The sequence below is a fragment of the Rhinolophus sinicus genome, chromosome 14 (genome assembly GCF_057876585.1).
Source record: "Rhinolophus sinicus isolate RSI-liver-muscle chromosome 14, RSI-T2T, whole genome shotgun sequence".
In the NCBI taxonomy this organism is placed as follows: Eukaryota; Metazoa; Chordata; class Mammalia; order Chiroptera; family Rhinolophidae; genus Rhinolophus; species Rhinolophus sinicus.
Window position 1 is genome coordinate 75,445,946 of NC_142514.1, and position 14,678 is coordinate 75,460,623.

A 14,678-nucleotide genomic window follows, 5' to 3' on the forward strand; every position below is an offset into this window, starting at 1 on the left:
CCCCCTTTGTTTAGGGTGAAATCGATGTTTCTGTTAATTTTGTCATCATAGTTGCTTATACAGGCATACCTCATTTTATTGTGCTTCCCTTTATTGTTCCCTTCTTAAATGTTGCGTATTTCAGAAATTGAAGGTAAGACCAGCCAAAAGATTATGACTTGCTGAACGCTCAGATGATTAGCATTTTTAGCAATATTTTTTAATTAAGGTGCATACATTGTTTTTTAGACATGATATTTTTGCATACATAGTAGAATGTAGTATAGAGTAAATACAACTTTTACATGCACTGGGAAACCAAAAAATTTGTGTGACCTGCTTTCTTGCAATATTTGCTTTATTGTAGTGGTCTGAACTGAACCCACAGTATCCCTGAGGTATGCCTGTATATATAATTTAAGTTCCCTATCTAGATCAGATCTGTTCAACAGAAGTTTCTACAATGACGGAAATGCTGTCCAATATATTAACCACCAGCACATGTGGCCGTTGAACATTTGAAACATGGCTAGTGTGACTGAGGAACTGAAATGTCATTTTTATCTAATTTTAATTCATTTGAACTTAAGCAGCTACACATTGCCAATGGCTATTGTAGATTGCATCTCCAAAAAGTGTTTTCATAATCTCTTAAGAGAATCACGGAATCTGGTAAATTAAAATGCGTGGTCTTTTAGTAGAGGTGGGTCTGGTTGTATTCCAGATCTTTTCCTTCCTTGAGGCTAATTTCAGTAACTGGCAGTGAACCACAGTTGTATGCATATGCATTTCTCAGTATATCCCTTCACTGCTTAATGTTTAAAGTTCAGATGTGCTTCATTATTATATCTAGTCAGTTTTCAATCTATAGTGACTTCAAATCTCAGCTTTAAATTCCTCAGTGTAATTTGTAAATGAGCCCCAAGTGAATGCTTAAATGTATAGTAGACCTCCTTGCCTATAGATGATACGTTCCAAGACTCCCAAGTGGATGCCTGAAACCACAGATAGTATCAAATGCTGTATATACTATGTTTTTTTCCTATACATACATTTTCAATTAAAAGAAGCACTTTACAGCTTTTCGTAGGCATACCCGAATTATCAGAATCATTATGCTTCTGCCTTGGGACCATTACTAAGTAAAATAAGGGTTACTCCTCAAGCACGGTGATACCAGGACAGTTGATCTGATAACCAAGAGGGCTACTGAGTGACTAACAGGTGGGGAGTGTCTACAGGGTGGAGACGCTGGACACAAGGATGCAGCTCTCTGGTGGGACAGAGTGGGATGGTGCGAGATTTTATCACACTACTCAGAATGGCATGCAATTTAAAACTTCTTACGAATTAGTTATTTCTGAAATTTTCTGTTAAACATTTTCAGATCACTGTTGACCACGTGTAACTGAAACAGAAATGGTGGGGAGAGGGCTACTATATTATGAAAACCTGTCTTAATCAACTGGGGCAATGACTAAATACTATAGACTGGGTGACCTAAACAACAGACATTCATTTCTCATAGTTGGTGAGAGCATTCTTCCTGGCTTGCAGAAAGCTACCTTCTCACTGTGTCCTCACATGGCACAAGGAGAGACAGAGAAAGAACGAGATGCCAGGAGAGAATCAGAAAAGGAGAAGGAGAAAGAGAGGGAGAGACAGACGGGGAGAGTGGCAGAGAGACAGAGACAGTGAGAGAGAAAAGAGCAAGAAAGAAGAGAGAATGAAGAAGAGACAAAGACTGAGATAGACTGAGACAGAGAGAGCGAAGAAGAGAGATATAAAAGAAGAGAGACAGAAAGAAGAGAGACAAAAGAGCTCACGAGTGCTCTGGTTTCTCTTTCTCTTCTTATAAGGGCACTAATCTCATCATGGGGGCTGTATTCTCATGGCTTCATCTAAATCAAATTACCTCCCAAAGGCCACTCCTCCAAATACCATCACACTGGGAGTTAGGGCTTCAAAATGAATTTGGAAGGGAAATAAATATTCAGTCCAAGGCAGACCCTTTCTATGAAACAGTTTTGAAAGGCAAATCTTCAGACATTAATGTGTCTTTAAGTAGGTAACACGTTTTAATTCAGTGTGACGAATTTGTGTAAAATTTTTTACAGATAGCGAACTCCTTGACAGTAGGAACAATGCCTTATTCATCTGTGTATCTGGGGTACTTAGTTCAATTCCTAGCATGTCCAATAAATGTTAGTTGAGCTTTTCCATAATAAAAAGTATTCCTTAAAATTTTAGAGAAATATAGGATGTCAGAATAGGCTACTAAACCTCACTAGAAGACTAAAAACTTTTCATTTCTGAAATATTTGGCTTTAACATAATTCATCCAGTGTTGATTTGGCCACATGAACAATTAAATAAGGCAAAGTGCAAGAACAAAATGTATCTTAGGTGTGCAGACTTTGAAAGCTGGAGTTACCTATGGCTAGGGTGTGCCTGTGAGAATCCCAGTTTACACTTGTTGAGTCAGTGTGTTTGTCTGTAGAGTTCTTTTCACTCTCAGTAATGTCCTGGTTTACACAGTACATTAGATGGTCACTTGCCTGTGGCTCTTCACCTGTCTTCTGGTTAAATTACCATTATTCCTCTGAATGTTTCGGGTCAAGATGGTAGAGTAGGTAAACGTTGTGCTCACCTAAGTTTGACCACATCAAAATTACAACTAAATTATGGCACAACCATCATTGAGAATCACCTGAAGTTTAGGTGCACAGAAGTCCTATAACTAAGGATATAAAGAAGAAGTACGACAAGACTGGTAGGAGGGGTGGAGACATGGAATGGGAAGCTCCCACACCCAAGGTATGGTGGTTACCAATTGGGAGGGGTCTCTCGGCTGTGAAGATCCTCCCTGAGGAGTCCCAGCCCCACACCAGGCTCTCTAGCGTGGGGCTTCAGTACTAGGAAGAAGAGTCCACAACATCTGGCTGTGAAAACCAGTGGGGATTGCATCAGAATGAGATGGAGGGCTGCTGAAGTCCCAGGCACAGACTCACTTGCTCATAAACTCACTCACTCTTAGCTCCACTGCAGGGGCAGAAGTTTGAAAAGTGCCAGGGACACATGGGGAGGAATTGAATTGACTAGCTTCAGGTGAGGACTGGAGGGGCAGGAGTCAGGGCAGCTCACTTCAGGAATGGAAACACTAGCAGGTGCCATTGTTCCTCTGTGGAGCTCCCTACCCAATACCCAACTAGCCTGGTGAGGCATGCGCCAACTCTGAGCTCTCCATTAAACTGGCTAACACCATTTGCCCTGCCTCTGGGGATTCACTGAGATCCTGCCCCACCCAACTTGCCCTCCGAGCTCCAGACACTTCCAGTTGGGCTTTTCCACAGGAGTGGACTGCCTCAGCTCATGCTGTGGACTTTCCTAAAATCTCTCAAAGGTCCACAAACTGTAAACAAGCAGTGGTTGGCTTTGGCATGTCCTGCACCTCTTGCTAAGCAGCCCCAAGCCTAGCATAAGTGGCAACAGGTCTCAACGTTCATCGTAACTCCCATCAGGTGACCCCCAAGCCTGGTATAAGCTGCAGCCAATCTAGGCTATGAATGTTGCTTCAACTAAGCAGCCTCAACCCCAGCACAAGTGACAGCTGGCCTCAGCTCACATCATGGTGCCCACCAAATGGTCCCACACCCAGTACTACTGGCAGCTGACTTCAGTTTATCTCTCTCAAGCGCCTCCAAACCCAGCACAACCAGCAACAAACCATAGATCATTTTGTAGCTTCTACCAAGTGGTCCCAAGCCGGGCATAAATGGCAGGTTACCATGGCCTGCACTGGAGCCCCTCCTAAGAGACTCCAGAACCTACATACCTGATGATCTGCTTCAGACCACACCAGAGCACCATCCAAACAGCTTCATAACTGACACATCTGAAGGGAGAACAGACTCGACTGGCACCAGAGCCCTGCTAAAGTGAATCCTGCTCCATAGGGTCAGCCCTGCACAACAGCTCGTACGCTGTAGTCACAGCCAGGTCTAACAGCCAATCAACGTGAGGGTCAATCCCACCTACTGATATGCCAACTACAGCAATTAAAGCTCAACTACAACAGGAGGACACACACAACCCACACAAGGGACTCCCCTGGAGCAGGTGACAAGAGAGACAGTGCTACTGACCTCAAGGACACCTACAACACAAGGCTGGAAGATGTAGCAGATCTACCTAACACAGAGAAACAAACACAGTGAGTCAGGCAAAATGAAGAGACAAAGAAGCTTTTCCCAAGTGAAAGAACAGGACAAACTCCTTAAAAAGGACTAAACGAAATGGAGACAAGCAATCTACCCAATACAAAGTTCAAAATATGGGTGATAAGGATGCTCAATGAATTTAGGGGAAGAATAGATGAACTTAATGGGAACGTCTATAAAGAGATAGAAAACAAAGAACCAGTCAGACCTGAAGATTACAATAACTGAAATGAAGAATACACTATCAGGAATGAACAGTAGATTAGGTGAAGCAGAGGTTTGAATCGGCAATTTAGAAGATAAGGTAGCAGAAAACACCCAATCAGAACAGCAAAAAGAAAAAAAAAAAATTAAAAAATGAGGCTAGTTTAAGGGGCCACTGGGACAACATCAAGCTTACCAGCATTCATTTCATAGGGGTACCAGCAGGAAGAGAGAGAGCAAGGAATTGAAAACCTATTTGAAGAAATAATGCCTGAAAAATCTCCTAACATGGTGAAGGAAATACAGTCCAAGAAATGCAGAGTCCCAAACAAGATTAACCCAAAGAGGCCCACATCAAGAGACACCATAATTAAAATGCCAGAGGTTAAAGACAAAGAATTTTAAAAGTAGCAAGAAAGAAGCAGTTAGTTATCTAAAGGGAGCTCCTATAAGACCCATAAGACTGTCAGCTGATTTCTCAACAGAAATGTTGCAGGTCAGAAGGAAGTGGCACAAAATAATCAAAGTGATGAAAAGCAAAGACCTATAACCAAGATTAATGTACTGAGGAAGGCTATCATTTAGAATCTAAGAGGACAAAGAATTTCTCAGACAGAAAACACTAAAGGAGTTTATTAGCATTAAACCAGTTTTACAAGAATAAAGGGACTTCTTTAAGAAGATAAAAAATATGAAAAACACAGGAATCAGAAAATTCTTGCTGACAAAGGGAAACGCTTAGCAAAAGCAGTTGATCAACCAACTATAAAGCAATTACAAAGGTTAAAAGGCAAAAGTAGGAAAACCATGTATAATTACAGGAACAAATTAAGGGATATGGACACACATACAGTAAAAAAAAATAATGACAACAACATAAACAGAGGCAGTGAGTAAAAATTGTAGTGTTTAGAATGTTTTTGAACTTAAGCAACCATAAACTTAAAACAGACTGTTATAAACACAGCTTGGTATATAGGAAGCACATGGTAACCACAAACCAAAAATCTACAAGAAATAAAGAGAAAGGAATCCAAACACAACACTATAGCAAATCATCAACATGCAAGAGGAGAGAGCAAGAGAATAAGAAAGGAACAGAGAACTACAATACAATCAGAAAACAGTGAATAAAATGGCAATAACTACATACCTATCAATAATTAATTTAAGTGTAAATGAATTAAATGCTTCAATAAAAAGACATACGGTGGCTGAATGGGGAAAAAAATAAGACCCACACATGTGCTACTTAAAAGAGACCCCCCTCAGCTCAAAAGACTCACGTAGACGGAAAGAAAAGGATGAAAAAGATATTCCATGCAAATGGCAACAAAAAAAGCTGGGATAGCAATATTTGTATCAGACAGAATAGACCTTAAAACAGAGGCTGTAAAAAGAGACACAGAAGAGCATTTCATAATGATAAAGGGATCGATTCAACAAGAGGATATAACTCTCATAAACATCTATGCACCAAACTTTGGAGTGCCTAAATATACTAATGGACATAAAAGGAGAGATAGGAACTTTAACACCCTATTGACATCAATAGGTAGATCATCCACACTGAAAATCAGTGGCCTTAAATGAAATTAGAGTAGATGGAATTACTTGATACTTTTAGGACACTTTACCCCAAAGCAGCAGGATATACATGGACTATTTTCCAGGAAAGACCATACAACAAATCTCAATAAATTTAAGAAAATTGAAATCATATCAAACATCTTCTCCGACCACAGTGGTATGAAACTAGAAATCAGTCACAAGAAAACTGAAAAACACACAAACAAATGGATGCTAAAAACATGCTACTAAGTAATGAATGGGTCAACAACAAGATCAAGGAAGAAATCAAGATTCCTTGAGACAAATGAAATGAAAACACAATGAAACGAAACAAATGAAACGAAACTGAAATATATAGGACACTGCCAAGGCAGTTCTGAGAGGGAAATTTATAGCAGTACAGGCCTACCTCAAAAAACAAGAAAAATCTCAAACAATTTAACTTTACATCTACAGGAACTGGAAAGACAAAAATAAACAACACCTAAAGTGCATAGAAGCAAGGAACGATTAAGTTGGTGCAAAAGTAATCGCGGTTTAAAAGGTTAAAAACAATTGCAAAAAACGCAATTAATTTTGCACCAACCTAATAATAAAGATCAGAGTGGCAATACACAAAATAGAGTCTAAAAGTCAAATAGAAAAGATCAATGAAACCAAGAGCTGATTCTTTGAAACAATACATAAAATTGATGATCCTTTAACCAGACTCATTAAGAAAAAAAGAGAGGGCCCAAATAAAATCAGAAATGAAAGAAGTCACAAGTGACACCACAGAAATACAGGGTTATAAGGAAATACTATGAACAATTATACGCCAACAAATTGGACAAACTGGAAGAAATGGAGAAATTCCTAGAAACATACAATCTTCCAAGGCTGAATGAAGAAGAAACAAAAAATGTAAAAAGACCAATTACCAGTAAAGAAAATGAATAAGCAATGAAAAAACTCTCAACACACAAAAGCTCAGATCAGTTGGCTTCACAGGTGGATTTTACTAAACATTCAAAGAAGATTTAATATCTATCCTTCCCAAATTATTCGAAAAAAATTCAATAGGATGAAAGGCTCGCAAATGCTTTTTATGAGGCTAACAATACATTGATACCAAAACCAGACACAGACAGTACAAAAAAATGAAAATTATAGGCCAATATCCCTGATGAACACAGATGTAAAAATCTTCAATAAAGTAATATTAGCAAACCAAATTCAACAATTCATTAAAGAGATCATATACTATGATCACGTGGGATTTATTCCTGGGATGCAAGTTTGGTTCAATATCTGCAAATCAGTTAATGTGAAACACCATATATACAAAATGAAAAATAAAAATCATATGATCACATCAGTAGATGAAGACAAAGCATTTGACAAAATCCAGCATCCATTTATGATAAAGACTCTCAGCGAAGTTGGGATAGAGGGATCATACCTCAACATAATAAAGTCAACGTAGGAAAATTCCACAGCTAACATCATACTCAATGGTAAAAAGCTGAAAGGCTTTTAAGATCAGGAAACAGACAAGGTTGCCCGCTTTCACCACTTTTATTCAACATAGTATTGGACATCCTAGCCACAGCAATCAGATAAGAAAAAGAAATAAAAGGTATCAGAATTGAAAAGGAAGACGTAAAACTCATTATTTATAGGTGACATACTATAAATAGAGCACCCTAAAGATTCCACCAAAAAACTTTTAATGGATTCATTAATCCATTAATAAATGGATTCAGAACTAATAAATGGATTCAGTAATAGCAAGATACAAAATCATTATTCAGAAATCTGTTGCATTTTTATACACCAGTAATGAACTATCAGAAAGAGAAATTAAGAAAATACCATTTTCAAATGTATCAGAAAGAATGAAATGCCTAGGAATAAATTTAACCAAGAAAGTAAAAGAGCTGTACTCTGAAAATTATAAGACATTGAAGAAAGAAATTGAAGATACAGATAAATGGAAGTGTATCTCATGCTCATGGATAGGAAGAATTAACATTGTTAAAATGTCCGTACTACCCAAAGCAATTGACAGATTCAGTGCAATCCCTATCAAATTATCAGTGCTTTTTTCACAGAACTAGAACAAACATTCCTAAAATTTATAGGAACCACAAAAGACCCAGAATAGCCAAAGCAACCTTGAGAAAGACGAACAAAATTGGAAGCATCACTCTACCGGATAGCAAACTATACTACAAGGCTATAGTAATCAAAACAGCATGACACTGGCATAAAACACACATAGGTCAATGGAACAGAACAGAGAACCTAGAAATAACCCCATGCGCATATGGTCAATTAATCTATGACAAAGGAGGCAGGAGTATACAGTGGGGTAAAGACAGTCTCTTTAATAAATGGTGTTGGGAAAATTGGACTGATAGATGAAACAGAATGAAACTCGATCACTTTCTTGCACAAGAATAAACTCAAAATGGATTAAAGATTTAAATGTAAGACCCCAAACCATGAAACTCTTAGAAGGAACCATAGGCAGTAAACTTTTTGACATCACTTTCAGTGATAATTTTTTTATTATAGCTCCTAGGAAAACAAGAAAAGATTAAACAAATGGGTCTACATCAAACTAAAAAGGTTTTGCACAGTAATGGAAACCAACAAAATGAAAGGACAACCTAGTGAATGAGAGAAGATATTTGCCAATGAGACATTCAATAAGGGATTAATATCCAAAAATATATATATAAGGAACTCCTACAACTTAACACCCCAAAAAGAAAAAATCCAATTAAAAAATGGGCAGAGTACCTGAACAGACATTTTTTCCAAAGAGGACATACAGATGGCCAATAGACATATGAAAAGATGCTCAACATCACTAATTATCAGAGAAATGCAAATCAAAACCACAATGAGATATCATCTCACACCTCTCAGGATGGCTATTAATAAATTAACAAACAAACGTTGGTGGGTATGTGGAGAAAAGGGAACCCTTGTGCACTGTTGGTGGGATTGCAAATTGGTGCAGCCACTATGGAAAACAGTTGGACATTCCTCAAAAAATTCAAAATAGAATTATTATATGATCCAGCAATTCCACTTCTGGGTATTTATCCATAGAAATCCAAAACAGTAGTTCAGAAAGATATATGCACCCCTATGTTCATTGCATCATCATTTACAATAGCCAAGATATGGAAGCAACCTAAGTGTCCATTGATAGACAAATGGATAAGAAGATGTGTACATATATACAATGGAATATTAACCATAAAAAAGAATGAAATCTTGCCATTTTCGAGAACATGGATGGGCCTAGAGGGTATTATGCTACATGAAGTAAGTCAGAGAAAGACAAATACCATATAATTTCACTTATGTGTGGAATGTAAAAGAAAAAATAAATGAAGTAAAACAGAAACAAACTCATCGAGAACAAATTGATGGCTGTCAGATGCAAGTGGGGTGGGGATGATTAAGATGAAAGGATTAAGAAATACAAATTGCTAGTTATAAAAACGGTCATGGGGATATAAAATACAGCATAAGGAATATAGTCAATATTATAATAACTATGTATGGTGTCAGGTGGGTACTAGGTTTATTTGGGTAATCACTGTAAGTTATATAAATGTCTAATCACTAGGATGCACACTCGAAGCTAATATAATATTGTATGTCCAGTATAATTGAAAAAGTAACAAAAAATTAAATATATGAAACTGAAGAATGGGGAAGTCAGCTGAGAGAGAGAGAGAGAGAGAGAGAGAGAGAGAGAGAGAGAGAGAGAGAGAGAGAGAGAATCAGGGCTATATAATCCAGTGATGAGGTGAAACAATGCCTGGTGAGGCACGGGTTTAAAAATTGTGTCAGCTGTTTGTCTATGTGGATAAGTATGTAAGCTTTGGGCAGAATTTTATTATTATGGGAGATTAAACAAAGTGACTAGGTAATCTTTTCCTCAGAAAGTTTCGATAGGGTCCTTTACTTGACTTAGCCGCTCCTATCCAGCATCTCGTGGTATGCGTGGCAGTACTGGGAAACGTGTAAGACACCATATATGAAGAGCCCAGACTTTCAGAAAAAACTTCAGTGTTTTAAAAACAAAATGTTGATCTCTTCCTCTCATAGTGCTCTAATATCAGAAGCTATGTCACTTTGGACCAGGATGGTACCCGAAGGAAAGAAAGGGCCCCCAGATGAACTCACCTAAGTTGGGGGTGGGGTGTGTATCTGAGTTGACTTATGTCAGAACTGGAAGTGAAGAATTGGTTTGATTGGTTCTGGAACGGACAGTGGTTACGTTTGCATACATTCAGGACCCATCACCGTGGCCTGTGTGTACAGTTCTAGGAAGCATCTGAGCGCAATGATGTGAACCAAGGGAGCCACAGCCATGAAATAGGATCTCATGGTCACCTGGGACCCGTGCTGGCCCTGGAGCAGCAGTGGCATCAGTGCAGAGTAAACAAGCACCCAGTCCTCTTTTTAGCAGCAATGTCAAGGGCATTTGGAAGAAAAAGGGACTCTCTTTCAACTGAATCAGTTTCTGGAATTCTTTAAGCATTTCTAAGGGAAGCTTGTAGAAGCTGCCTGTATGCCTGCATTCATGGTCCCTTCCTCAGTCTCCAAAGCACATCATTTCAACCTCTGATTCCATCATCACATCTCCTTTTTCTCTCTCTGTCTTGTCCTGCATCCCTCTTATAAGGACCCAGGTGGTTACATGGGGCCCACCCATGTAACCCAGGATGACCTCCCCATTTTTAAGATCCTGAACTTGATCCATCTGCAGAGTCCCTTATGTCATATAAGGCAATACATTCACAGGTTCCAAGGATTAGTGTGTGAATATCTTTAAATGAGCATTATCCAGTCTACCACATGTGTGTATAGAGGATGGCAGAATGTAAGAGTAAGTCATAAGAAGAAGAAAAGTTTTTTTGAACATCAAAAAAAGATTACCATTCCTCCTGTACTTGTTTTCCATTCCTGGGGGAAGGGGCGGTGGCTTTGTCTTTTTGCAGATCCCAGTTTAATGCCTTGGTACATTCTAAACAGTAAAACCTTACTGAAAGAAAAAAGTGAGTGAAGATAGGTTTGCTTCTGTTAGAGCTCTTGACTATAGCGTAGACATTTTCAGGGAGGCATTTCTCTTGCTAAAGGGTGGGGAGATTTAGGGATTATGTGAATTATATGGTTCTAGTGTGCCTGACCTTGTGATCACAGAAGCTGAGGAATGATGTATAAATCAGTTGTGGGATTTTTCCCCCTTTTAACATTTTCCTTTGGTTTTCAAAAAGCATTGGAGAAAGTATAAGTTCAGTTTTTCCAAATGGATAGAGAACAGTTGTACAAATGCAACCTGTTTCTAATTTATTGCACTTATTGATATGCCCGTATTTAGTATCTATATTATACCCAGTGTGCTGAATACCAATTTATACAATAAATGTTATGGATTAAGTTTTCAAACTCTGGATTCCTCTGGCTCCTAATACAGCTAAGAAGAGCACCTGACACTTTAGTAGAGCGCACTGGCTGAAGTGCTGTCACATTTGTGTTTAGGGAACATAGTATAGCGTTTGAATCTGGTCCTGTGTGACATTAGAATTTGAATATTGGAGTGTTCTGGCTTTTGTGGGGTTCATTCTCTTAGAAGGTGTATTATGTTGATGGGACAATACCACATGTCTATCCACAGGGGGTCTGCTCAGTTTGCTCTGCTGGGTTTTGTGGTTTCGGTCCATCCCTGGCTTGCTCCCTCATCAAAGGGAGTTATCTGGGGTCCATCAAGACAAACCTGAGTACAAATAAGTCCACTCCTCCAAAAGCCTTCCCTTTCCGTACTGCAGATGTTGTAATCACGCTTATATGCCATTTATATGCTTATTTGAAATATAATTTTTTTGTGTTTTCATTCCTAGGTCCATGTACTTTTATTTACACATCATAAGTCTCCTGATAATACTATTTCTGCCAGTCAGACCACAAGCTCATATGCAAAGGCAGCCTCAGACTCTGAACTCTGTTAATAAGAAAAAAGCAGATTGATATCTCCAAGCAAAGTGGGACAAAGTAAACTTCAAAACATTGTGAAGATGATATGAAAAGGCTCAAGGGTTCTCCAATGACTTACAGGCAATGTTTACATGTATCTTTTTTTTTTTTTTTTAAGTGCAGGGAGTATTTTTATAAAGCCTTTTTTGTACTATTAAATCGGCCATGTCCAGTTGATTTTAATATTTTATAGGACATTTGAGTGGTGTGGAGGTGTGTGGAGAACATAATAGAGCTGCAGAAACGGTCCATTCTGGGATGCTGGGTTTTTGCTTTTCTGGCATGATTTCCAGCCACTGCAGTCTGGATGTTGGGACCCATGCATCTGCTCCAGAAGTGAGAACGTGATTGCTGAGAAGACTTGTCATAGGTTTCATAAACTAGAACCTACCCACATCTGGCTGTTCCTTGGGAAGCCCCAGATCATTTGACTTGTGTGTGACATTACTGTTGCGAACACAACTACACTCAGAAGGTTGTGGAGTGTGTTTTTCAGGGTACTGAGAACTCTGCGAGCCAGGATGACTCACCATGAACACTTGAACGGACTGAAAGTCAGGCATTCCCTAACGTTGGCTGCATTTCTTTTCTGGGGATGTATCTCTTCCCTTTCTCTTCTGAACTGAGCCAAGATTGGGAATCAGAAAGTCTCCTCTACACATATCCCAGGAGTGTAGGAGGGGCTGCTGTTTTCCAGATGTTTTTCCATGGCCCATATGCCATCTGCTTGCTCAGGGGTGACCCTGAGAAAGCACCCCAGAGTTCACACCATCCAAGGCAGCAGAATATCTTCTAAGGAAATAATTATTCTAAAAAAGTACTTTAAAGTTATATAGAAGTTTGGTAAGGAGCAGCAGATATTTTGCTCTTTTCTCCCTGCATTTCATAGAGGTGTGAATGCCCATGGCCATGATGCACCCACAGGCTGACTTTCTCTTTTCCAGTTTCTTAGCTGGTTAAATCTGACTTTGTATTAGTTGAACTACCATATTGGAAAGCAAAAATGGAAAGTTTTCTGTGTTAGGAATGTGCTATGGCTTCTTCTAGGGACTTCTGTTGGGTACTATTCTACATGGGGGAAAAGAAGCACGGTATTAAATGTTGTGGGAAATAATAATAGTAATAATAATAATAAATTATGTGCTACAATGGTGTGCCCTCAATCACATGCCTTGGGAGGAGAGAATTTGTTCAAATCAGATGGTTAAAAAATAGTTTCCTTACTAAATAAAAATGTGTTTCTATATAAAGCAAATATTTCTGAAAAGAATTGCTTTTTATTTGTATCAGTAGGTACTTGACATTCTGAAGAGTGTGTGTGTGTGTGTGTATGTTTTAACAAATGTTCACAAACTTAAAGTTTTACTCATATAAAGCTCGAGCATTATAACATGTTCAGTTTGTCCTCTGTCTCAGGCACTTGGATAGTTTTGGGTTTGGGTGTGATTTCTGATTGTCATTCCCAACTTTGCAGGTAAAATTACCCTCCTCTTATAGATGAGGATACAGAATCAGGGACATGTTTGCTAACTGCCTCCATGGTCACAGAGTTCGTGGTCGAGCTGAGAGTTGAAATCAAAGCTGTCCCAAGAAAGCCACTGGCTATGGGTCTTTCCGTGAGGTAGGTGTCGCTGGTGCTTCTCTTTGGTCAATGAAATGTGTAACAAAATGCTTGTTCTTTAAAGAGTTTCTGTAGTCTTGGTGCTGGGGGCGAGTACTAGAACCTACACTCTAGTCCTTATGTGAGATAGAAGTTAAGAAGTAGCTCATTTGGGCCAGTGTATGAGACTCACCCAATTTAAGTAGGAAATCTTGGGGAACCCTACTTTGCTGTCCCAGGAGGAATATTAGATAGTAGGTAAGGGGAAAGGAGATGTAGATGCCTAAAATCTGCCAGGGTCTGCATCCAACAGGAATATTTTGAGGTGCAAGACCAAGAAAAATGCGTATCTCGCACACCAGCAAAAATGGTGTATATCCCCATTGGCATGACGTGTATGGAATAATCCATATCACAGTGAAAGCTTTCAAATTGCAATATGCTGTATGACCAGGTTTCACTGTATTTAAGCATCTTCAGTTCTGGGGGAATAACTTTGGTAGCACGAGGAGAGTGATCACTAGAATGACCAGCTATCCTGCTCTGCCAGGGACTCTGCTGATCCCTCCATCCTGGGCAGACTAGGACCTGTGATCCCCAGTGACCACCCAGAATCAAGTATTCTTTATAGAATGGAGTTGAAGCCAAGCCTCTGGAATCTAGGCTTATGGATACTGTATGTCCAGACTTAGCACAGGGGTACATTTTTCTAACTGTGAGGCTTTATTCAGTACTGAAGGGACAATGCATAGAAGGGTGTTCATCTCCTTTTTTCCCCCGAGAACATTTATCCACAGAAAAAAGTTTCCATTTAGAACCAATGTTTAGATAGAAGTTTGGTACTGTTTTTATTGCCTTAGAGATCCACGTTGTCCTAAGTATAACATACATTTAATAAATATGTACCAGAATAATGAGCTTTCAGTTTAAAAGAAATACATTTTATGGTTTTGTTTTTGAAAAAAACAAATTTAAAACATTCTGTTTTAGTTAATTTTGTTTTGTTTTTCTTAAAGTAACCTTAAGGAACAGGAACATGTATTTGGTATTTGCAAAAAGCA

At 38.8% G+C, this 14,678-nt stretch overlaps 1 protein-coding gene across 1 annotated transcript in view; it reads left to right on the forward strand.

Annotated features, from left to right (window-relative positions):
* The window catches only part of MBOAT1 (membrane bound glycerophospholipid O-acyltransferase 1), a 100,378-nt gene extending 87,106 nt beyond the window's left edge, over positions 1-13,272 (forward strand). Inside the window, exon 13 of the mRNA XM_019734286.3 lies at positions 11,885-13,272. Coding sequence (XP_019589845.2) covers positions 11,885-12,011 — 127 coding nt within the window. The 3' untranslated portion in view covers positions 12,012-13,272. The remainder of the gene's footprint in view (positions 1-11,884) is intronic.
* The last annotated feature ends 1,406 nt before the right edge of the window (positions 13,273-14,678 follow it).